The sequence below is a fragment of the Salvia miltiorrhiza genome, chromosome 8, assembly GCF_028751815.1.
Source record: "Salvia miltiorrhiza cultivar Shanhuang (shh) chromosome 8, IMPLAD_Smil_shh, whole genome shotgun sequence".
NCBI classification, from domain to species: domain Eukaryota; kingdom Viridiplantae; phylum Streptophyta; class Magnoliopsida; order Lamiales; family Lamiaceae; genus Salvia; species Salvia miltiorrhiza.
Window position 1 is genome coordinate 55308029 of NC_080394.1, and position 25395 is coordinate 55333423.

The 25395-nt window shown below is 40.7% G+C and overlaps 2 protein-coding genes across 4 annotated transcripts; both read left to right on the forward strand.

Annotated features, from left to right (window-relative positions):
• The first annotated feature begins 2605 nt into the window (after positions 1 to 2605).
• LOC130999276 (pentatricopeptide repeat-containing protein At1g62670, mitochondrial-like) lies at positions 2606 to 6652 on the forward strand. Of its 3 annotated transcripts, XM_057924782.1 has the most exons (3): positions 2606 to 5970; positions 6062 to 6142; positions 6347 to 6652. In XM_057924782.1, exons 1-2 carry the CDS (start codon positions 2848 to 2850, stop codon positions 6119 to 6121), a joined length of 3183 nt encoding a protein of 1060 aa, XP_057780765.1. In that variant the 5' UTR covers positions 2606 to 2847; the 3' UTR covers positions 6122 to 6142; positions 6347 to 6652. The 3 variants fall into 3 exon arrangements, with proteins under 3 accessions (XP_057780765.1, XP_057780763.1, XP_057780766.1); XM_057924780.1 differs by having other exon boundaries at positions 2606 to 6142; positions 6347 to 6650; XM_057924783.1 differs by lacking the exon at positions 6347 to 6652 and having other exon boundaries at positions 2607 to 5455; positions 5771 to 6326.
• Positions 6653 to 21970: 15318 nt separating this feature from the next.
• Positions 21971 to 24742, forward strand: LOC130998721 (uncharacterized). Its single transcript, XM_057924131.1, has one exon. The coding sequence runs from the start codon at positions 21971 to 21973 to the stop codon at positions 24740 to 24742; it is 2772 nt and encodes a 923-aa protein (XP_057780114.1).
• Positions 24743 to 25395: the final 653 nt, after the last annotated feature.

A 25395-nucleotide genomic window follows, 5' to 3' on the forward strand; every position in this document is an offset into this window, starting at 1 on the left:
ACGACAGGACTATATTTCTATCGCCTCAACCAATCAAGTATGAGAGCAAAATTATATCAAAGAATTGTTGATAATGTTTTCAAAGGAGAATTGTAGTGAGGGAATGAAGTTGGCAAAATAATTATTTTTCTTGCAACGTTTATCGGGGGTCCAACATTAGATATTAGACGCACATATCTTGATGCATTGATATTAGTACAAAGAATTAGAAAGTCAATTTTATTTATCACAATGACATGCAACACAGACCGAAAGGAAATACAAGAAAAAATATATGTTAGTCAAACAACTCAAATATTCAAGAATGAGAATTTCGGACATGTAGATGCACATATTCATGTAATTGAAATTCCAAATTGAGGGTTACCACATGTCTGAAAATAAGATCAATTCTACAAACGGAATTGACAAGTTTGTGTGTGTTGAACTTCCTGACGAAGAAAAAAATTCTGAGTTATTTGAATTAGTGAAAAAACATATGTTGCATGGTCTTTGTGGAGAGAAGAATCCAAAAAAATTCTATTGATATGAACATAAAATTACATTCAATAGTTTAGACTAATTAATAGTTAACATAGTTGCTTTTAGTTTCTAATCTTTTATTTACTAGCAATATTTGACTTTTTATAATTTTAATACGTATTTTAACAAACTTTATTCACAATAATTTTCTCAATGTTATCCTGAGTATTGCATCTAATATGGTTGATGAGGGGTAAATTACGTGTCAGTACTGTGCGAATATAGTGCTAAAATCTTTCCCTCTATTATTATTATTATTATTACTACTATTATTTTGGACACACAACCTTGATAGCTCAGTTTTGACAGCTTTGGACCTTAACTTTGTCTCAGCCTTGGAACTTAGTTTTGCAGCTTAGCTCTGCCTCAGCCTTGACAATCCAGCTCTACACCATCCCTTGACAGTTCACCCTCAAAACCAATATTATGGCATGACTCAACCTTGTTATTGTAAAATGGAATAATTAATAGTGAAATTTCTTGATCTCCTTGAACGTACATCTTTCTATGGAACCACATAAATTCTTGGTGTTATTTTCTATTTTTATTTATTTTGATGTTGAGATTAATTCCATGCTCAACAATAGTTATGTCGTCTATAAAGATAATTTGTAGCATAATATTACATCAAGTAATTCAACATCTACAAATACGTGCAACGCACGTTTCCTCTGCTAGTTATCTAAAATGTTTGTTTAAATAATGAAGTATCGATTCTGTAGAAATTGTGTCCTGCCAAATATCATAATCGGTTAGTATAATATATTCAGATCTCTTCAAAGAATTTTAATAATTAGATTGTGGAACACAGGCTGGAGATCTCTTCAAGGAGCATTGCAACAATTTTTTTTTTCCAAGGTAGGCGGTGCATTGCACGCGCTTACCTAAAATACCGTGTGAGCCCGGAGCGCGGAGGAGGGGCGGGTCGCAAGCCACATGCAGGTTCGGCAATGGGGGGGGGGGGGGCAGTTTTTGGACATTCCGTATATTTAAGGCATTATTTTATTAAAAGACAAGCATAATAGTAATAATAAAGAACAACATTTTCATAGATTATATAATTTAAATATATAACAAATTAGTTTAAATACATTACAAATTTTTTTGGGACATTCTGTACTTTTAAAGCATTTTTTTTATTAAAAGACGAGCATAATAGTAATTATAAAGAACTACATTTTCATATACTATATAGTTTTAATATATTACAAATTAATTTCAATACATTACAAACTTTTTTTTTGTCATTTCGTACATTTTAGGCATTTTTTTATTAATAGACAAGCATAATAACAATAATAACGAATAATATTTTCATAAATTATATATTTTCAATAAATTACAAGCTAGAATCAATAATAATAAAAGACAAGTATAGTAATAACAGCAAACTAATTTTTTTTGGGCATTCCATCAATTTTAGGCATTTTCTATTAAAAGACAAGCATAATAGTGATAATAATGTATAATATTTTCATAGATTATATAGTTTTAATTAACACAATTATCCTTAAATTAATTATAAATGGAAGAATATAACAAGCTAATCAACTTTTGTAAAACAAATTTCTTTTATAATATAAACATATATCTATATATTAAAAAAAAAACTCAAAATTTGGGAGGGGGCTTCAGCCCCCCTGGCTACGCCCCTAGGGGGGCTTGGAAAAAGGGGGCTCGAGCCCACAAACGAGCCCCCCATTGCTGATGCTCTAAGTTTGAAAGAATTGGAGCTAAGTTCAACCACAAAAAAAATACATACATTTGTATATAAATTCATGAACTTAACACGTATTTAGCTTATATATATATATGATCCTGAGCTTGAAGCTTAAATTTGATTGGTTTATTCATTTTTTATTTTAATAGAACATATTTTTCTTTAATTAATCTCATAGTACTTCAAAAGCTCAAACATAATTTGCTTAATTTGTTTAATTTGAGCCAAACTCAGAAATTAATTATGAAAAGTCATAATCATATTTTAGAGGAGCTAAATGTGATTGCAAAAAATTGTCCGAAAAATCCAACACAAAAGAACAAAAAAATTCTTAAGAATTTATTAAATGGGTAGGAAATTGAGAGCTACTTTAGGAAAATAACATCATAAATTATAAAGTACAGAATGAAATGCGTTTTCCTCTCTTCAAATGCGATTACTCTTTGAACGGCTGAGATTGGCTCAAATATAACCAGATCTACTTTACCCTTCTTCCCCAGCTAGCACTTCCAATTCCCCAAATCTCGTTTTTCACCTTTCTTCTCACAAAACCCAATTCTTCAGCTTTTAATTTCAGTGGTCACAACTACGAAACTATCCCAAGAATGAGGTCTAACCACGCCGCCATGTTTCTCGGTAGAATCTTGTCGAATTCTTCATCTAAATTCTCCACTTTTGATAATGCCACCCACCAAATTAGATGCTTCTCCTCCTATCCCAGATTCGATTTTGAATGTATACGTGAGCCCAATGATGCCGTCGCTCTATTTCGGGATATGATGAGAACGGAGCCGCTTCCTTCTGTTATTCTTTTCACGAAATTGCTGAGTGCTGTGGTCAAGCTGAAACAATACTCTGCTGCACTTCATCTGTTCGAAAAAATGCTTCAAAGGGATGCTCCTGTAAATCACTACACGTTGAATATTGCGATTGATTGCTATTGCCGACTCAAAAGGCCTGATTTTGGGTTTGCCATCTTAGGCAGTTTTTTCAAGCGTGGGTTCGAGCCTACTGTGGTAACCTTCAACACTCTCGTGAAAAGCCTTCTGTTTGTTGGAAGGATCCCAGAGGCAGCTAAATTGTTGGGGAAGCTGTCGGCCTACCAACTGTGTGAGCCCGATGAGTATACATATAATACTATAATTAATGGGTTATGCAAAGCTGGAGATATTCTACAGGCGATTGATTTGCTCTGCTCATTGGAAAAAGGAAAAGGGAGCTGCAAACCCAATGTCTATGCTTACAGTGCAGTCATTGATGGTCTATGCAAGGAAGGAAAGGTGGACGATGCTCTCCAACTCTTCTCCTCTTTGGGTGATAAGGGGATTTCACCCAATGTTGTGACATATAATTCAATAATTGAGGGGTTATGCAATAGGAGAAGAATGGACAAGGCTGAACACGTTTTGAAGAAGATGATAGCTGATATGGTCTGCCCAGATGTGTGGACGTGTAATATCTTTGTGGATGCTTGGTGCAGAGATGGAAAGGTGGAAGATGCCGAGCATATGTTGATATCTATGAAGGAGATTGATGTTCAACCCGACATTGTCACATACAACGCATTGATGAATGGATATTGTATGCTAGGAAAACTGGACGAAGCTGAACGCGTTTTCCAATTGGCACTGAGCTCTGGAATGAAGCCCGATATCATAAGCTACAATAGCTTGATGAACGGGTATTGCAAAGAGGGGCGAGTCGATGAAGTTTCACATCTTTTTACCATAATTCCCGCTCAAAGATTAAAGCACGATGTGGTTTGTTATACCATAATGCTAGAGGCCTTATTTCGTGAAGGCAAATGCGAAGATGGCTTGAAGCTGTTCAAAGAAATGGAAGCTCTACAACTGTTTCCGGATATAAGGACTTATAATATCTTGTTGGATGGTCTATGCAGTGCTCATCGTATCAGTGAAGCATTTTCTGTGTTGCATACCATGGAAGATAAAGGCATCGTTCCAAACATAGTAATATATAGTATCCTCATGGAGGGATTGTGCAACGACAACAAAGTCAGAGAAGCAAAAGATCTGTTCGACAAGCTTCCATCCAAAGGTTTGCAGCCTGAAGTCATAACATATAATATTCTCATTGGTGCACTTGGTGAAAGAGGGCAGATAAAGGAGGCTAAAGATCTGTTCCATGAGCTTCCATCCAAAGGTTTGCAGCCTGACACCAGAACATATAATATTCTCATTGGTGCACTTTGCAAAGAAGGGCAGATAGAGGAGGCTAAAGATCTGTTCCATGAGCTCCCATCCAAAGGTTTGCAGCCTGACGTCATAACATATAATATTCTCATTGGTGCACTTGGTGAAAGAGGGCAGATAAAGGAGGCTAAAAATCTGTTCCATGAGCTTCCATCCAAAGGTTTGCAGCCTGACACCAGAACATATAATATTCTCATTGGTGCACTTTGCAAAGAAGGGCAGATAGAGGAGGCTAAAGATCTGTTCCATGAGCTCCCATCCAAAGGTTTGCAGCCTGACGTCATAACATATAATATTCTCATTGGTGCACTTGGTGAAAGAGGGCAGATAAAGGAGGCTAAAGATCTGTTACATGAGCTTCCATCCAAAGGTTTGCAGCCTGACGTCATAACATATAATATTCTCATTGGTGCACTTGGTGAAAGTGGGCAGATAAAGGAGGCTAAAAATCTGTTCCATGAGCTTCCATCCAAAGGTTTGCAGCCTGACACCAGAACATATAATATTCTCATTGGTGCACTTTGCAAAGAAGGGCAGATAGAGGAGGCTAAAGATCTGTTCCATGAGCTCCCATCCAAAGGTTTGCAGCCTGACGTCATAACATATAATATTCTCATTGGTGCACTTGGTGAAAGAGGGCAGATAAAGGAGGCTAAAGATCTGTTACATGAGCTTCCATCCAAAGGTTTGCAGCCTGACGTCATAACATATAATATTCTCATTGGTGCACTTGGTGAAAGAGGGCAGATAAAGGAGGCTAAAAATCTGTTCCATGAGCTTCCATCCAAAGGTTTGCAGCCTGACACCAGAACATATAATATTCTCATTGGTGCACTTTGCAAAGAAGGGCAGATAGAGGAGGCTAAAGATCTGTTCCATGAGCTCCCATCCAAAGGTTTGCAGCCTGACGTCATAACATATAATATTCTCATTGGTGCACTTGGTGAAAGAGGGCAGATAAAGGAGGCTAAAGATCTGTTCCATGAGCTTCCATCCAAAGGTTTGCAGTCTGACACCAGAACATATAATATTCTCATTGGTGCACTTTGCAAAGAAGGGCACATAGAGAAGGCTAAAGATCTGTTCCATGAGCTCCCATCCAAAGGTTTGCAGCCTGACGTTATAACATATAATATTCTCATTGGTGCACTTGGTGAAAGAGGGCTGATAAAGGAGGCTAAAGATCTGTTCCATGAGCTCCCATCCAAAGGTTTGCAGCCTGACACCAGAACATATAATATTCTCATTGGTGCACTTTGCAAAGAAGGGCAGATAGAGGAGACTAAAGATCTGTTCCATGAGCTCCCATCCAAAGGTTTGCAGCCTGACGTCATAACATATAATATTCTCATTGGTGCACTTGGTGAAAGAGGGCAGATAAAGGAGGCTAAAGATCTGTTCCATGAGCTTCCATCCAAAGGTTTGCAGCCGGACGTCATAACTTATACAATCCTTATCGATGCACTTTGTGAGGAAGGGCAGATAGAGGAGGCTAAGGATTTGATGACGCAAATGGTAAGCAACAGTTGCTTGCCTAATAGTGTAACATACAATGTTTTTGTTCGAGGTCTTCTCAAAATGAACAAGATGCTTGATGCAATGCCAGTGTTGGAAGAGATGGATTCAAGAGGATGCACACTTGACAAAACTGCATATTCGATGTTAATTGAAGCTGTGAAATGGGAAGGTAAAGATAGTGTTCTGTTTAATAAGGTTAAAAAACTCATACCAAAGGACTTCTATTCTAGTTAGGTTTTATGTTGTGTTTGAAGGTCAAGAATTATTGCAATAGAGATTAAGGGGAAAGTACAATTGCTTATTTGTATATTTAATCTTTATGTTATGATGATTTAAAATGTTTCAATTTTGTAGTTGTGATGTTGTTTTGTAGTTGTAGGCACTGTTGGTGGGATTGTTTACTTGGATTGGGAGTTGCTCAGCTATGCACCTTGACTTGCAACTTCTGCATCCATTGTATGTGCAAATTGTAGCTACATTTAATTTAGTTTCACAATGTAAGAATTATGTATATGAATTCTTGATTGAAATCAAAATCTGAGGTTCATTGTCATCATTGAAAACTGAGCTTGAAAATAATATGCAATTAGTTTTTGGGTAGAAAACAAGAAACATAGAAAAAGCATCACCTTGAACAAGAACTGCAGCATGAAACAGTAGGAATAGGAACAAGTGATGCAAGAGAGAGAGATATATGTTACTGCTAAGCGCTATCTGTGTATTGTTTTTCACTTGTTAGTTCAAAATAATAATAATAATAATAATAATAATAATAATAATAATAATAATAATAATAATAATAATAATAATAATAATAATAATAATAATAATAATAATAATAATACATGACAGCCTTCTTAGTTCTGTTGTAGCCAAGCCCAAGCCTTTGGCCCATTTCATGCAGGCCTATGTTTTGGTGGGCCAAATTTCGGGATACACAAAGCCATCTGCTGGTGCACATGTATGGGGGGGCCTATTGGGCCATTTATTATTTTTATTTTTTTATGTTTTTAAGGGAATGTGTGTGCCAATTTTTTTTTTAGATACAATCTACATATCATATTATGAAATGGTAAATATGTTACTCAATTTTTTTTTTTTTTAAATAAAACATATACAACGTGGGTGCCAATTTGTTGATTGATCTTGCTCTCCCCTAATGGTATTCTCAACTAGCATCACTAGGCCTGCAACATCAAGATATAAATATTGAAAGGGTTAGTTACCTATAAATTACTGATATTTTTGTTTGGCCTGGTAATTACTGAAGTATGATTTTGCATATTAACTTTGAAGCTTGGCATGGTAATTATTGAAGTATTGATTTAATCTGATTTTACTATCAATTAGGATTTTGGCTAAACTTAGTGATGACATTATTAATAATTGACTTATCACCAACTGATTACTATCTGATGGGTAGTGATCAGATTAAATCAATGGTTCGGTAATTACCACGCCAAACTTTGGAGTTAGTATCTGAAATTAAAATTTGATAAAAATTCAGTATTTTTGACAATTAATTAATTCTAAATAAAAATGCAGAAAAGGTTGGTTTTGGGCCTAGGTCAAGTGTGCGATTACTCAGGGCCCAAGGATAGAAAGGGCCAAAAGAAATTACTCCCCCCGTCTGATAAATGTGGCATTTTGCCGTTTTCGTCCGTCTATATAAATTGTGGTATTTATATATAGTTTTGTACATGACACATATCCCCTCGTATGTTAAATTTCATTTACACTTAATATTTATAAAAAATTAAATTATTTAATTCATTAATTTTGATTGATCTATTTATTAAAACTTGTGCCCCTCACAATGCACTACAACTATCGTGACATAAATATTATATTATATATTGAAAAATTGATGGTCTGTTCAAAATATCACTCTTCATTTTTATATGGCCCAATTGAAAGGGACCCACATAATATTACGTAAGGGTCTTTTATTTGTTTATTATTTTGTATAGGGTCCATAAAATATCACACGAGAGAGAGAGACCTGCCAATGGCGTTCGATCCGTAGCAGGAACGTGCAAGCACCATTTGTCGAAGATCCTTCTTACATGCAAGCACAAGTATATGAGCTAAATTAAATAAAAGTTTTATTTTTTTGGTTTAATTATGTATATGTGATCATTATATATGTTAGATTAAGTGAAATACTCGAGCAAAATATCATCTATTTGTGCGTATGCAATAATGCAAGTGATTGTGAATATTTGTATATGTTTGTGTGCTTAACTGTTTATATATGGATAATGAATGTTGTACAGGGGCGGAGCCAGGAATTATATTCAAGGGGTGCTGAATTTGTACGGGGTTCGGGGGCAGTAGCCCCGAGAAATTTTTTTTGGGCATCCGTATATGTAAGACATTTTTTTATTAAAAGACGAGCATAATAGTAATAATAAATAACAATATTTTCATAGATTGTATAGTTTCAATATATAATAAATTACTTTCAATACATTACAAAAAAAATTTAGGCATTCCGTATATTTAAGACATTTTTTATTAAAAGACGAGCATAATAGTAATAATAAAGAACAACATTTTCATAGATTATATAATTTCAATATATAACAAATTAGTTTCAATACATTACAATTTTTTTTGGACATTTCGTACATTTTAGGAATTTTTTATTAAAAGATAAGCATAATAGCAATAATAACGAACAACATTTTCGTAAATTATATAGTTTCAATACATTACAAGCTAGAATCAATAATAATAATAAAAGACAAGCATAATAGTAATAATAACAAACAAATATTTTTTGGGCATTTCATACATTTTAGGCATTTTCTATTAAAAGACAAGCATAAAAGAAATAACAACCCACAATATTTTTTTTTATAGATTATATAGTTTTAAATAACACTATTATCCTCAAATTAAGTATATATAAGAGAATATAACAAGCAAATCAACTTTTATAAAACAATTCCTTTTATAATAGATATAGACATATATCTATATGTATATTAAAAAAAAGCTCAAAATTTTGGGAGCGCCCCTCCCCCCCGGTTGTACAAAGTGTAATAAACTTTGACATCAGGTGATTTTTCAGTCTAAATTTATAAAAATTACAATATAATCTAAATTTATTTTTATTGTTCAGGTAATAGCCCGACCCAAAAATTACAGCCAAATGTTGTGAAAAAAAAATAAAAAATTCTCATACAGTTTTTTTTCTTTAATTACCAAATCAACTTTCATGCATAAATTCCCTTTTGGAAATTCCCTTGAAGAGTCGTAGCATCAAAACTATCATAAATATCATCATAGGAAGTCACCACCATCAACTTGGAGCCTGCATTAGAAAATCGATCTGCATTAGAAAATCTATCACATCAGAATCATGTGCTTCGAGCAGCCGCTATCCAGATACCATATTCTGATTGAGCCTTTAACTTCTTCATTCTTTTTGAGTTTCTTGTTTTTGACCTCTGAGCCATTCATTCCATTGTCGTAGCTGTTGTCAGCCACGCTTTCAGATCCATTGGCCATCAGGGCTTGACTCTCATCGTCTGAGCTGGTGTTGTCGAAGTCGGATGATTCTGATGTGTCTTTGGAAGAATCAGCATCGTCAGCAACCATCGCTTTCTTCTTCGAAAAGCTGCGATCTTTCTTGGTTTTCAGCTCTTTGCGCTCAGATTGAGTCAGTTCAGGGCATTCATTTCGAAAGTGCCATTTCTTTCTGCATCCAAAGCATTCCATATCTTTGATGTCGTAAGCGGCTGACTTCCTTTCTCCGCTTCGATCAGTGGAATGTCTGGAGTTGCTTTCTCTTTCCTTTCCTTTGTAGTGCTGCTTGTGGAACCTTCTGTACTTCCGGAACTTGGACTCCATTTTGTTGAATCTTTCAGTCAACAAAGCATATTGATTGAAGAAGTCCTCAGGGTTGAGTTCCGCCGGTTCCTTGATTAGCTTCTTGCCTTCTCTTGTTGAAGCTTTCAGTGCTGCTCCTCTTGAGGTTGATGGACCATCTTCATCTGATCCTCCAGCCTTCTTGATTCCAAGATTTCTCTGAAGATCAAACTTATTCGCCATGAGATCGGAGAAAAGCTTGTTTATCGGGAGCTGACTGAATCCAGGCTTATGCTGATGAGCGACTGAGTAGATCTGTCATTCTCCTCGTGGCAGTGCTCGAAGAATCTTCAGGTTGATTTCTCGTTGAGTGTATTTGTCTTTAGAAATGGATTGAACTTCATTGAAGATTTGATTGAATCTAAGTTCCATTTCTTCGACAGATTCATTCTTGAGCATGAGGAATGAGTCGAACTTCTGGCAAGCTATGGATAGCTTATTCTCCTTGATTTCCTCGGAACCTACGCACATTCTTTCAAGAATGTCCCACATCGCAGTTCCGCACTTGATGATCTTCATGACATGCTTGTCGGGAACGGTGCCAGAGATGATGCTTTTGGCGAGGTTGTCAAGCTCATCTTGCTTCCTTTCTTCGGTGGAAAAGTCTGCCTTTTGCTTGGGCTGGACCTCATCGTAAGGATCCTGTCGAGGATCAATAGGAACTCTTTTGACGGTTTCGGTGATGGTGATTGGTCCGTTGGTGATGACTTCCCACATTCGGCAATGTTGGGCGGTAAGGAAGCTTTCAAGCCGAAACTTCCATATGTCGTATTTTTCAATACTAAACATAGGTAGAGAAGATAATCTGCTGTGGTTAGTCTCCATCAAAAAAGAGAGAACAGATAACAACAGATAGAGCAGATAGCAAGCACAAAGAAAGAGAAAAACTTTTCTGAGACCCTTGAGAAAAAGGATCTAGTTCAATTAGAACCTAATCAGAAACAGAGTGTTCTTGCGAACAACCTGCTCTGATACCAATTGTTAGGTCCGGAGGGTCTCGAATAGGTGTATGGGGGGGGGGAATACACCTATGGGCTATTTTTCAAATTCCTCAATCAGAGGGATCTCAGTCAGAGATCAAAGCGAAACTTTACACGCAAACAAAGACACCTGTTTTACTGAAAACAGTTTTGACCAAACAGGGTTGACGACTGATACTGAAAGCTCTTCAGTAACGAGTTATCAGTTAAGTTGCTGGAACTTAACTGATGCACTTATGGGCTTCAGTCGAGTTTGCTAAAACAGAGATGATAACACTCTTCCTGACTATCGAAAGATAGATCAGTCAGACTGATATCATACGCAACGGAAATTAAACTTAGTTTCGAAATAGCCTCGGTTAAGCACGATGTTGGTCTTTAGGTTTCTCTTTGCAGTTTATCAGTATTCAGTTTATCAAATGAAACAGCGCAAGTAGGAAAGTAAAAATGAAAGCTGTAAACAACACAAAGACTTTTACGCGGTTCGGAAAAACCCTTTCCTACATCCATAGTTGGTTGTTTAGACCAACAATCCACTCCGCAAGTGCTTAACAGGTGCACTGCAAACCAAACCGTGTGCTTGCCGGGTGCACACAACCGTGATACTGAAGAAAACCCTTCTTCAGGACCCACACTTCACTCGTGTCGGATTTCTCTGCTTAACACACCCCGTGCTAAGACTTCTCTCACTTAACACAACCCGTGTTAAGAATTCTCAGAGTCAGAATACCTTTCTGAACTCCGAATCACTCAAACTCTCAATTCTTTCTTTGGAAAGGAGGTTTGAACGGTTGCCAACTATACTTCAAAGAACAAGTTCGTTGGAGCAAGTTTGACCTTAGCTTTGGGTAAACAGGTGTTTGCCTAAGGTCTAAGAGAATGTATGTAATCAGCAGTGACTGATTTTGGCTTTGGAATTCTCTTCTTCGATTCAAGCTTTGGGAAGTTAAGCTTTTGGCTGAGTAGCGATTTTGGCAGAGCTTCAGCTTATGTCGTTGAATCGGTGAAGGTTGAAGTGATCCTCGAGCGCTATTTGTAGGAGAACTCTTGAATAGATCCGTTGGCGTAGAACGTCCTCAAGATTTCTTCCGTTGGAGAGCAATTCGAATTTGGGCTGAGGCTTCAATCTTCGAGGTTCCTTGTCTTGGTGGAAACGACTCTCTTGATGGACATGAGGTGTGACGTCTCTGATAAAGTATCCACCAGATAGGAGTGACCTCTGTAGAGATAAGGATTATGAGATCTATGCATTTAATGCGACTGCACTTTGTGAGTACGTGGCTTCATATAAACGTTGGAAGATCAGTCCGAGGAGGAATATTCAACTGATACTTGACTTTAGTATCAGTCCGCTGAGTCCACGTGGCACGCATTAAGTAATCAGTTCCAAACCGATTCTTCAACTGATACTTCAGTTGGTATCTTCAGTCTTCAGTCCTTCGTTCTTCAGTCTTCAGTCTTCAGTCTTCGAACCGCAAGCTAAACTGGAAACGAACTCTAACACTTGAGTTCAAAATAGTTCTAGTCTATTACAATTACGACCTATGAATTTTGGTATCATCAAAATAAGGATTAGGATATTCCACAAGGTTCCCAACAATTTTCCCCTTTTTGATGATGCCAAAACCATACAGCAGTTCTAGACAACAAAAAGACTGAACTCACAGCACAAGTTCTAAAAATGGGGTGAAAACAGTTCCCCCTTAACAATAGAACCTAAAAACTTGTACTTAGAGTTAAGAACGAAACAGTTCTAAAAACAGAACAAGGAGAAGATAGAAAAATATAATCAGAGCCTGGACAAAGAGTCATTGTCTTCAGGTTGAGATCAAAAAGAAGTTCTTTTCATTAAATAGAGACTGATAAGCCATCAGTCGAGGTACAGAGCAAGACTTACATTGGAGTAAAAAGAAAAACAAAAACAACATGGGAAACCCATGGACTCCAGTAGTCTGCTTGGCTGCGCCTTGAACTTCTTGATCTTCATCTTTTGTCTTCGTGTCTTCATGTTCCTAAGCTTGTTCCACTCTCACTTATTTTCCGTTGAAACGAGGTCTCATCATTTTGGCTAATCTTCCTCATGATCATCGGATGAAATCGGATGATCATTTTGCTTGATCGTCTTCAGTCTTTTGAGAATAAGTCTCTTAAGAATTTTCCCCATTTTTGGCAACAATCAAAAAGGTAGAATTGACTGAAGGATGAAGCTAAGACCAACTGCGTGGAAACAGAATCGCAGAATGGTCCAGAGAAAGATGCTGAGGGTAAGAGGTAGACGGAGAATGCGGAGGTTTAGAAAAAGAAGAAGGTGAAACATGAGAGGAGACGAAGAAAGGGGTAGGGTTTGATTTGCATGACTCTCGAAAATGGGAAGAAGAGAGCAGTAGTCATGCAAACCAAAGGAGGTTGAGGAGAGGGTTGTTGGTGAAGAGAAAGAGGCATCAGAAAGGAGGTGTGTGGGTAGGAATAATCGAATCAGTGACTATCGTGAGGATAGACACTGTCGATGTTGCGCCGATTGACAACGAGCTCCTGCTCATTGTTTTTGCTTCGCATCGAAGCTTCACGAAAGGCGAGAGGCCTTTCTGAGAAGACGATGAAGTCTGTCCTATTTCAGACAGGTACTTCAAGCCAATGCACCGGGCATGAGGATGGAAGACACTCGCTTTGCTGGATACAAGTGAGGGTAGAGCAAACTTTGACGTCGGAGAGACGTTGAGATCCAGTGGAAGGGTCCGGTGAAGACCAGGTATGTGAGCGTCATTCTCCCACTCCATGACTTTGCAGTCATAGATTTCTCCTTTTGTCGGAACAAATTTTCTCTGCAACTTTGGAAAGATTTGAAGTTTTTCTCACAGTGAAGGCTGTGGAGAGTTGTTAGTTGATGCAGAAAAAGAAGTGAAGACAACATGATATAAATAGACAAGAATTATACCATGTAAGAAGATGAAAAGTTTTTCGAAAACTGTGCCTAAAATGTATTTGAAGAAAAATTCACGTCCGCCGTCACTGTAGGGGATTGAAGCTTCAAAAGGTGAGAGGTATCATTGCATTCTGTCATGTCAATGAGGTTCTCAAGAAATTTTATCACAGAGGCAACAGGTTGGAAAGATTTTTAGAGAAGATTTTGACAAGTTCAATCAAAACAGATTTTCCCTTTTTAAAACACTTGTCCTTCTCGGATATTCCATTTTCCAACAATCAGTTAAAGTTTTTGAAAGAAACTGATCAGTTAGAGAAAGATTTTGAACATAAAACTCAAAGCTCTTAACTGAAATAACTGATATAAAAAGTAAGCTTGAAAAACACTTACTGATCGACTGATCATTGTAGTCAGTCGATACCACTTGATCTTGGTTGAGTCATCAGGATGACTTCTTCTTCAGATGAGCGTTTAGACTCCATTGCTTTCCACGTCAGCGATCGCAGAACAGCAGTTGGTTGACCATCAGTCAGCATGACTGTTTGAGAAAATCTTCAAACACAGCATCACTCTTCAGGGTTGATGAGGCCGATCTTTCCACACAGATCGTTAAACCTTTCTTCTGGAAGAGCATTGGTCAGCAGGTCCGCTCTCTGAGTAGCAGTGGGAATCCATTCCACAGAGATATTCTTCTTTTCGACGTGATCACGGATGAAGTGATGTCGAATAGCAATATGCTTGACTCTGGTGTGATGAACTGGATTCTGGGATATTGCAATAGCACTGGAGCTATCGCAATAGATTGGGACTTCCTTTTCGTCGATCCCATAGTCCTTCAACTGTTGGACTAACCACATGAGTTGTGAGCAGCAGCTTCCGGCAGCAACATATTCAGCTTCAGTTGTGGAGGTGGCGACTGAAGTCTGCTTCTTTGAAAACCAAGAGATGAGCTTGTTGCCTAGGAATTGACAGGTTCCGGAGGTTGATTTGCGATCAATTTTGCATCTAGCAAAATCTGAGTCTGAATATCCGGTGAGCTTGAAGTCGTCGTCTGCTGGGTACCACAATCCTAAGTTGGGTGTGCCTTTTAGATATCGTAGAATACGTTTTGTTGCATCTAAATGAGCTTCATTTGGATCTGACTGATATCTTGCACATACCCCGACTGCAAATGAGATGTCTGGTCTGCTCGCAGTCAAATACAACAATGATCCAATGATTTCTCTGTACTTCGTCGAAGAGACAGATTTTCTTTCTGAACCTGGATCAACTTTCCAGTTAGTGTTCATTGGGATCTTGACTGATTTCATGTGCTGAATACCGAACTTGGCTATCAGTTCCTTGGCATACTTGGACTGACTGATCAGTATTCCTTCCCTGGTTTGCTTGACTTGCAATCCGAGAAAGAAATTCATTTCTCCCATCATGGACATTTGGAACTTGTTGGTCATGATGTCAGCAAACTTTTTGCACATGCGTTCGGATTTGGATCCGAAGATTATGTCATCGACATAAATCTAAACAAGTAAGAGATCTTCTCCTTCTTTGAGAGTGAGCAACGTTCTGTCCACAGATCCTTTCTTGAAACCTTGTTCAACAAGATACTCAGATAGAGTATCATACCACGCTCTTGGAGCTTGCTTCAATCCATAGAGCGCTTTCTTCAGCTTGTACACCTTTTCTGGTCCAGCAACCTCAAAGCCTGGAGGTTGTTACACATAGACTTCATCTGTGAGCACTCTATTGAGAAATGCACACTTGACATCCATTTGGTGTACCTTGAAACCTTTGTGAGCTGCAAAGGCTAAGAAGAGTCTGACTGCTTCCAATCTGGAAATTGGAGCGAACGTTTCGTCGTAGTCGATTCTTTCTTCTTGACTGTATCCTTTTGCTACAAGCCTTGCTTTGTTTCTCACAACGTTTCCTTCTTCGTCTTTCTTGTTCTTAAAAATCCATTTCAAGCCAATCACCTTTGCATCGTCTGGTCGATCCACAAGCTCCCAGACTGAATTCCGGTTGAATTCATTGAGTTCTTCTTGCATTGCGATGACCCATTGAGTGGACTTCAGAGCTTCTTCAACATCCTTGGGCTCTGTAGATGATAAGAAACAGCTGAAAATCTTATCTTCATTGATGCAATTCTGGTTGATATCAAAGACGAGGTTGCACATTGATCTTCGAGTCTTGACGCCATCTGATGGTTCTCCAATGATGTTCTCCTTTGAGTGGAGTTCAAACCATCTTCGATACTTCTTGATCTCTTCTGGAGATGGTGGGGCTTCTTCAGTCAGAATGGTTCTGAAATGTTGAGCACCTTCTGGAGCGGGGGAGAGTTGAGCTGGAATTGCTTCGCCACGTTCAACTCGTTCTTCAGCAACTGGAGTTCCCCCTTGACTGATGCCATCTGCATTAGCTTCAGTCTGAGCTTCAGACCTTTGACTGATCTTCTGATACTGAAGCTTCTCAATATCTTCATCTTTTCCTGGTCCCCACACCAAGACAGTAGAGGGCTCGGTGTTGTGGATTTCAGCTTTGGAAACTTTAGTGTTATCAACACATTTTGCAGTTTCCTGTTCCCTGAAATCATCTGTAGACTCATCAAAGACCACATGTGGTGTTTCTTCAACACACAGAGTTTGAGAATTAAACACTCGATAGGCTTTGCTGGATCGGTCTGTTCCAGAGTATCCAAGAAAGATTCCTGGATCAGCCTTACTATCAAATGTGTTTAACCTCTTCTTGTCGTTGTTGTGGATGAAACACCTAGAACCGAAAGCATGAAAATATGCCACTGAAGGCTTTCTGTTCTTTCATAGCTCGTATGGAGTCTTTCCATGTCTTTGAGTAAGGAAAGAGCGATTCTGAGTGTAGCATGCGTTGTTGACTGCTTCTGCCCAAAACTTCAAGGGGAGTTTTGATTCGGCTAGCATTGTCCTTGTGCTTCCTTCAAAGAACGGTTTCTTCTTTCAGCTACTCCATTCTGTGAGAAGTCCTTGTTGCAGAAGTTTGATGACTGATTCCTTATTCCTCACAATACTCACGGATGACTGTATTGAGGAACTCAGTCCCACGATCTGATCTGATGCTGATGATGTTGACTTTCTTTTCGACGCTCAGTCTTCTCAGCAGCTTTGGCAGTTCCTCCAAAGTCTCTTTCTTCTTGAAGAGAAATATCACCCAAGTATATCGTGAGTAATCATCCACAACTACTAAGGTGTACTTCCTACCGTTATAGCTTCTTGGAGAGATTGGGCCAAACAGATCCATGTGAAGTAGATGAAGAATTCTTCCAGAGGAGTGTCCTGACTTTGACTTGAATGACATTCGCGTCTGCTTTCCTCTTTGACATGCTTCACATTCTTGCTTCTTCTGGAACACAATAGAAGGTAGACCTTCTACCAGTTGATGTTTAGCAAGCTTGTTGATCGTCTTGAAGTTGAGATGGTTGAGTCTCCTGTGCCACAACCAGTTGAGCTCCGAGCTGCTTTTGCTGATGAGGCACGTTTCTGGAGGGCTGTCTTCCCATGAAACGACGTAGAGACTCCCTTGTCTGAAACCTTTCAGAACCACTTTCTTTTGAATGTTTCTAACAGTGAATTCATCCTTCTTGATCTTCACTGTGAAACCGCTGTCACAAAATTGACTCACAGACAACAGATTATGTTTAAGACCAGAAACAAAGCTAACATTACTGATACTGGCGTTACCCATGTTGAGTACACCATAGTCTTTTGTTTCTCCGATTGAGTTGTCTCCGAATGCAACTTTGGATCCAGCTTTCTCAACATATTGAGAAAGATATTCTTTGTAGCCCATCATGTGCTTCGAGCAGCCGCTATCCAGATACCATGTTCTGATTGAGACTTTAACTTCTTCTTTCTTTTTGAGTTTCTTGTTTTTGACCTCTGAGCCATTCATTCCATTGTCGTAGCTGTTGTCAGCCACGCTTTCAGATCCATTGGCCATCAGGGCTTGACTCTCATCGTCTGAGATGGTGCTGTCGAAGTCGGATGATTCTGATGTGTCTTTGGAAGAATCAGCATCGTCAGCAACCATCGCTTTCTTCTTCGAAAAGCTGCGATCTTTCTTGGTTTTCAGCTCTTTGCGCTCAGATTGAGTCAGTTCAGAGCATTCATTTCGAAAGTGCCCTTTCTTTCTGCATCCAAAGCATTCCATATCTTTGATGTCGTAAGCGGCTGACTTCCTTTCTCCGCTTCGATCAGTGGAATGTCTGGAGTTGTTTTCTCTTTCATTTTCTTTGTAGTGCTGCTTGTGGAACCTTCTGTACTTCCGGAACTTGGACTCCATTTTGTTGAATCTTTCAGTCAACAAAGCATATTGACTGAAGAAGTCCTCAGGGTTGAGTTCCGCCGGTTCCTTGATTAGCTTCTTGCCTTCTCTTGTTGAAGCTTTCAGTGCTGCTCCTCTTGAGGTTGATGGACCATCTTCATCTGATCCTCCAGCCTTCTTGATTCCAAGTGATGAGGCCATCCTATTCTAGACAAGGATCAGCAGCGCCGACTTAGGCTCCCAAACATACCTGATTCGGAAAGCATAGATGCACCACATGATCATCAAAGCAAGTCAGCGGCGCAGGCTCAAGTCTGCGCAGACTAGAGGAGACGGCTGGGTCCCAAGATAACACGCGGAAATGACTCAATGAAAGAGACATCTTCTGTGATAGCAAGGATCAGAGGAGCTGCGCAGACAAGACTTGAAGGCAACACATACGAGGGGGCCGATTCTGCCCTATTTAAAGGACAGCGCAGACGGAGGACCATCTCATCCAGGACGATGCAGACATAGGACCATCCCGTTTTAGGCGGCGCATACTAAAGTTCGTCTCGACCAAGTCGACACAGTTGAAGGCTTGCCCCTATAAAGTCGGTGCAAACGAAGAATGGAAGCAACCAACGTCGAAAGCTTGGAAGGACCACATGATCAACATAAAGCTGCAAAGTAGTTAGGAAAGTTTGTTAGAGGATAGAGAATCATTCACGTACACCGCCTGTGGAGCACATGAATGACCTGTAAAGTCTTTTTTACCCTTCGCCCTAATGTAACTCTATAAATACTCCTTGTAACCCATTATAATGAACACGCAAAAATTACTTTAAGGAATTCATCTGCAAGTTTCAAGCAAGTTTTTCTCTTATACTGCTACACAGTGAACAGGTACTTCGCGATGGCCACTCATGAACACGACAAGGATCTAAACAAGGATTTCGAAGCTGCTGTGCGGAACACATCCACCAAACCCACTGATGACACATCGACCAAGGGAATTGATTTGACTGAACTTACTCCGCCAGGTTTCACTACGGTCAACAACATGATCCCCGGTTCTGTACAGTCTAATATGGGAACAGTCATGCCCGCCACGGCCACTATTGCTCCGGCATCAGGACCAGCCAATGTCCCTATTACTGAACAAATGCTAGCCATGCTCAACTACGCAACTATGCGCTCCTTAATGGGCATTACTCAGCCCGTCACTGCACCAGAGGGAATTCTCACTACTCAAAAGGCAGTAACTGCACCTGCACAGGCTGGGGGAGGAGGAACAACGATGGCCACACAGACAGGAGTAAACAGGGAAGAGGAAAGGGGGAAAAACAAGCGAAAGTTCATCACGAATAGTGTTCAGATCGAAGATGTGACTGATTCAACTAGCGGGACTACTCCGCAGCACAGCCCAGGCACGCACAAAGACAATGATAAGCTCAAGGAGAAAGTATCTTTCCTCCGAGACCAGCTGAAAAGCTTGGAAACAGAACTCAAAGAGCATGATCGTAACACAGAGGTAAACAAATCCCCGGACCTATATGAGTCGAGATCTGAAGAGCCCCGAAGGGAGCTGCTCAAAAGAAGTCGGCGCAGACCAACTGAGACCATGTTCACAAGAGATAGGGAAAGACACAACTCTGATACTCCCATAGTGATACCTGCCTACAAGAGTCCATTTTCAGAAGAAATATTGTTGGAGCCTCTACCGGCGAATTACTGCCCCATCTCACTGGACTACGATGGTACCACCGACCCGGAGGTACATATGGCTCGCTTTGAGGGATTAGCTGCGCTGCACCAGTACGGGGAGGGAATCAAATACAGGATCTTCGTCACAACTCTGTCAGGAATGGCTCAGCGGTGGTTCCACAACCTGAGGGGCAACTCTATACAATCCTATGGTGATCTTCACCTCATGTTCATGAGACAGTTCGCTAGCGCAAAGAGGGTAGGAAAAATGCCCATTTCTTTGATGGACATCAGACAGGAATCGCAGGAAACGCTTCGCGAATATGTGGCACGGTAAAACACAATCGCGTTAGATATACCAGAAGCAGAATCTCAAATTAAGTGGTACGCCTTCGCCAGAGGGTTGAAGTAAGGCCCACTCTTCGAGGCACTTCAGATCAAGCCGCCCACCAGTTTCGAGGACATCATGACAATAATACCAGGGTATCTTCAGCTGGAAGACGCGAAAATAGCAAGAAAAGCAGAAGCCGATAAACTCAAACCCAAAAAGTAAGACAGCGCAGACACGGGGGAAAAATACATCACGAGGAATCCCTACCGAGGATTACCTCCAAGAATTCCAACAATGGCCGTTGAGGCCGGAACTGGTCCATTGATCACGGCGCAGGCAGAGAGGAGAGAGGAACGCAGTGGTTACCGAGATGATCCGCAAAATCCGACTCAATGGAATCGTCACATAGATGAGATTTTCCACCAAATTAAGGGAGAGAATTATTTCAGAGCCCCAAAAGATTACCAACCAGGAGCGCCAATCCCAGCCAGGAATAATCTATTATGTGAATATCACAACCGTTATGGCCATCTCACCCGCGAGTGCGGACACTTGAAACATCAGCTATAAATCCTAGCAAGGAAAGGGTTCCTGGACCAATACATAGAAAGGCCACGGGGCACATACAGAGAGCGTCGCTATGATGAACATAGGCGAGACAGAGACGATGAACGGCGCAGATGCGATGACGCCCGCCGCGGTCACAGTGACAGGGATAGGAGGGACAGACATGAAGAGAGAAGGGAAAGAAGAGATCATAGACGAGACAGTCAGGATAGACATAACCCCGCAAATCATGTTCAGTACGACAGAGAAGTGCATATGATCACAGGAGAAAACAATATACCAACATCTAACAGGGCCAAAAAGCAATTAGCTCGCACAGTCAGATCTGGATACTACGATCAATCTGTCATGGCAGTCAACATCGCGCCCGATGAACCGACAATATCTTTTGGACCAAAGGATACTAGGCCTCTATTCTATCCTCATGACGACGCCTTGGTATTTTCTGCCAACGTGGCTAACGTGCTGGTACATCGCATTTTTGTCGATTCAGGCAGCGATGTCAACATCTTATACCTGGAATGCTGGCAAGCAATGGGTTTAGAGGCTAAGTTAGAGCCCGCTGTGGCTCCTCTTTATGGGTTTTCAGGGGAATCAGTCCTACCAGTGGGAACAATTGAATTGCCAATGACGATAGGGCAACCAGGGAGAAAAAAGACTCGAATGGTCAAGTTCTTAGTCATCGACGCACCAAAGCCCTCTTACAACATGATCTTTGGGAGACCAGCGCTGAACTCTTTCAAAGCAATAATTTCTACTCTCTACCTAAAAATGAAGTTCCCTTTGGAAAGAGGCAAAATTGGAGAGGTTTGGGGAGATCAAGCCGTGTCGAAGAAATGTCACGTACAAGTGTTAACTCAATACTCGGGACAAAAAAGGGAAAGGTCAGTACACCAAACAGAGACAAGCAAGAAGGGGAAAACTGGAACGATTACGGCTTCAGAGCCCGAGCGGAAAGAAATCGCAGAGCTACAGGGGGGAAATGATAAGATCCCCCTCGTCACCACCAATGATACGTGCATGGTTATTGAGCTTTTCACGGATAAGGAGGGATTCACTACCAAAATCGGGGCACATATGGAACCAGAGCTGCAAAGAAAGGTAATAGCTTGCCTGCGCAGAAACGCTGATGTATTCGCATTCAGCACGGCGGACCTAAAGGGAATTGACAGAGAGCTAGCCGAGCATCGATTGAACGTAGACCCCACAATTAAGCCAGTGAAACAAAAGACGAGGCACTTTGGTGCTGAAAAGGACGCCGCTATTTGGGAGTAGGTACAAGCGTTGCTAGAGGCTGAACATATTGTGGAAGTTCAATATCCGAAATGGGTATCCAATGTTGTTATGGTGGAAAAGAAGGCTAAAACCTGGAGGATGTGCGTGGACTACCGGGACCTCAATGCGGCCTGTCCGAAGGATTGTTACCCATTGCCACAGATCGATCAACTAGTGGATGCTACATCAGGATGTGAACTTTTGTCAATGATGGATGCCTACCAAGGGTACCATCAAGTTAAGATGTATAGGAATGATGTTATCAAAACGGCATTCGCAGTCTGCGCAGGGATCTTCGCATATGTGAGTATGCCGTTCGGACTCAAAAACGCGGGGGCTACATACCAGAGGATGATGGACAGAATTTTCAAGGATCAATTAAAAGAGAATGTGTCGGTTTATGTAGACGACATGTTAGTACGCAGCGCTGAAGCACGTACACATGCGAATGACTTGGAGGAAATCTTCTCGGTTGTGCAAAGACACAAGCTCATGCTCAATCCAGCCAAATGCACTTTCGGGGTTCAATCGGGAAAATTTTTGGGATACAAGGTTACACCTGAGGGGATAGAGGTGAATGCAGACAAAGTTCGAGCTATTCTTGACATGACAGATCTGCGGAACATCAAAGAAATACAAACACTGAACGGAAGAATAACCGCACTAAGCCGGTTCATATCAAGGTCGGCAGAAAGAAGTCTGCCTTTTTTCAAAATTCTAAGAAAAAGAAGTCGGTTCGAGTGGAGTAACGAGTGCCAGCAAGCCTTTGAGGACCTCAAGGACTATCTCAAAGATCTACCCATCTTGACCAAGCCGGTACCGGGAGAACCATTATATCTATACACTTCGGTGGGGGTAGAGTCGCTGAGCGCTGTGCTAGTTCGAGAGGAAAGGGGTATGCAGAGGCCAGTTTACTTTGTGAGCAAAATCAACCAGGGAGCAGAGATTAGATACACCGCAGCGGAAAAAACAGCTTACGCTATTATGATCACGGCAAGAAAATTGCGCCCCTACTTTTCATCACATAAAATTATTGTCAGAACAGCGCTGCCCTTTCAGAAAATTTTGGGAAGGCCAGACCTTGCAGGAAGAATGGTAAAGTGGGCCATTGAATTGGGCGAATATGATGTGACGTTCGAACCTCGTACAACCATTAAAGCGCAGGCATTGGCTGATTTCATCCAAGAAACCACAAGGTGGCCGTTGCAGGGACCATGGATGGCGCAGGTCGACGGCTCTGTTACCAAGGAAGGGTGTGGAGTCGGAATATATATCGAATCACTGGAAGATGGGGCTTACCAGTTTGCGATCAAGTTCAAGGACAAGCTGTCGAATAATGAGACAGAATATGAGGCAGTAATAAGGGCCGCCCACATCTTGAGGGAGCTTAGAGCAGACACAGCTATAATCAAGACCGATTCACAACTAGTAGCCCAGCAGTTGAGGGGTGAATGCGAGGTCCGCGACGACAGAATGAGAGCTTATTATGAACAGATGCAGCAAATCAAGAAAAAATTTGAAGAATTGGAAATAGTACAAGTACCCCGAGAGGAAAATCGAAAAGCTGATCTTCTGGCGAGGATGGCCAGTGCCGTCGAGCAATCATGGAACAATGAAGTCACACTACTGTTTGAGCCAAAGAAGAGTTCAGAAGCCCAGGTCTGCGCAGTCGAAGTTGGGAACGATTGGCGAACCCCAATTATTCATTTTTTACGAACAGGGGAAAGAATGGAGGGAGACACTGCAAAGTACGCTAAATATGAGAATTTTTGCTTGATTAGCAACCAGCTTTATAAAAGATCTTTTACACATCCGTTCCTCAAATGTTTATCATCGGAAGAGGCAGAGTTTGCTCTAAGAGAAATCCATCAGGGTTGTTGCGGGAACCACGCGGGATATAAAGACCTGACCAGAAAAATAATCAGAGCGGGATTCTATTGGCCCGACATCGACAAAGACACCAAGGTATATGTAAAGAAATGTGGATCTTGCCAGAGACACGCGCCAAGAATCAACATCCCAGGGGAGGAAATGGGGATAATGTACTCGGCACATCCCTTTGACAAATGGGGAATTGATATCGTAGGCAAACTGCCAACGACACCAGGAGAAAAGTGTTTCTTGATAGTGGCAGTGGACTATTTTTCGAAATGGGTGGAAGCAGAGGCTGTAACAAGGGTGGATGAGGCCACCATCGAAAAGTTCATCTGGAAAAACATCTGTTGTAGATATGGGGTGCCCAGAGTTCTAATATCAGACAACGGAGCCCAGTTCACTAGCCAAAAAATCAAAGATTTTTGTTCAAGAATGGACATCGAGCAAAGATTCGTCTCAGTGGCTCACCCCCAAGCCAATGGTCAAGTAGAGCTGGCTAATCGCACTATCTGCGAAGGCATCAAAAAGATATTAGAAAGAAGCAGAGGACGATGGGCAGAAGAATTGGACACGGTTCTGTGGGCACTGCGCACCAGCCCAAAAATAGCTACAGGAGAAGCCCCGTTCACCTTGGTTTATGGTTCAAACGCGGTCATACCAGCAGAAGTAAGGTTAGAGTCACATCGAATTTGTACATATGATCCAGTGCAGAATGAAGAACTGCGCAGACTCGAGCTGGACCTCATAGACTTAAAGAGAGAAGAAGCCCGCCGACTCCAGAAAGGCGACCTAGTACTCAAGCGCGCGGATGCTCTAAAGGCCACCGGGAAATTCGAAGCTAATTGGGAGGGACCTTATATTATCACTGAAGTCTTAAGAGGCGGAGCCTATCACTTGTCCGATCAGGAGGGGAGATCTCTTACGAGGCCGTGGAATATCAATCATCTCAAGAAATTCTATGTATAAATCTCAGATATGTGCGGTCGTTGTGTAGACCAGATACTCTTTTTCCCCACAGGGGTTTTAATGAGGTCTGGGGCCATAGTCATCATCAATAAAGATCTATGGTTTTAGGGAGAACTTGCTTCTTATATTTTTCTTCAGCATAATTTGCAACACAGGTCATGAGGACGGCGCAGACAAGTTCAAGGCATAAATTGCACAAGTTCAAGGCATAAATTGCACAAATTCAAGGCATAAATTGCACGACGAGGGCATTAATTGCACAAATTCAAGGCATAAATTGCACAAATTCAAGGCATAAATTGCACGACGAGGGCATTAATTGCACAAATTCAAGGCATAAATTGCACAAATTTAAGGCATAAATTGCATGACGAGGGCATTAATTGCACAAATTCAAGGCATTAATTGCACAATTCAAGGCATTAATTGCACAAGCTCAAGGCATCAATTGCACAAGTTTAGGGCGTCAACAGTACAAGCTCAAGGCATTAATTGCACAATTCAAGGCATAGACTGCACGACATAGGTATTAATTGCAGGGACTCATCTGCGCCGCTGCTGCCAACTTCACTAAAGACATCACTCACAAAATTCAAGATATTAGCCATGACAACGAGGGCGTCGACGACAAAATCGAAGGCATTGATCGCAAG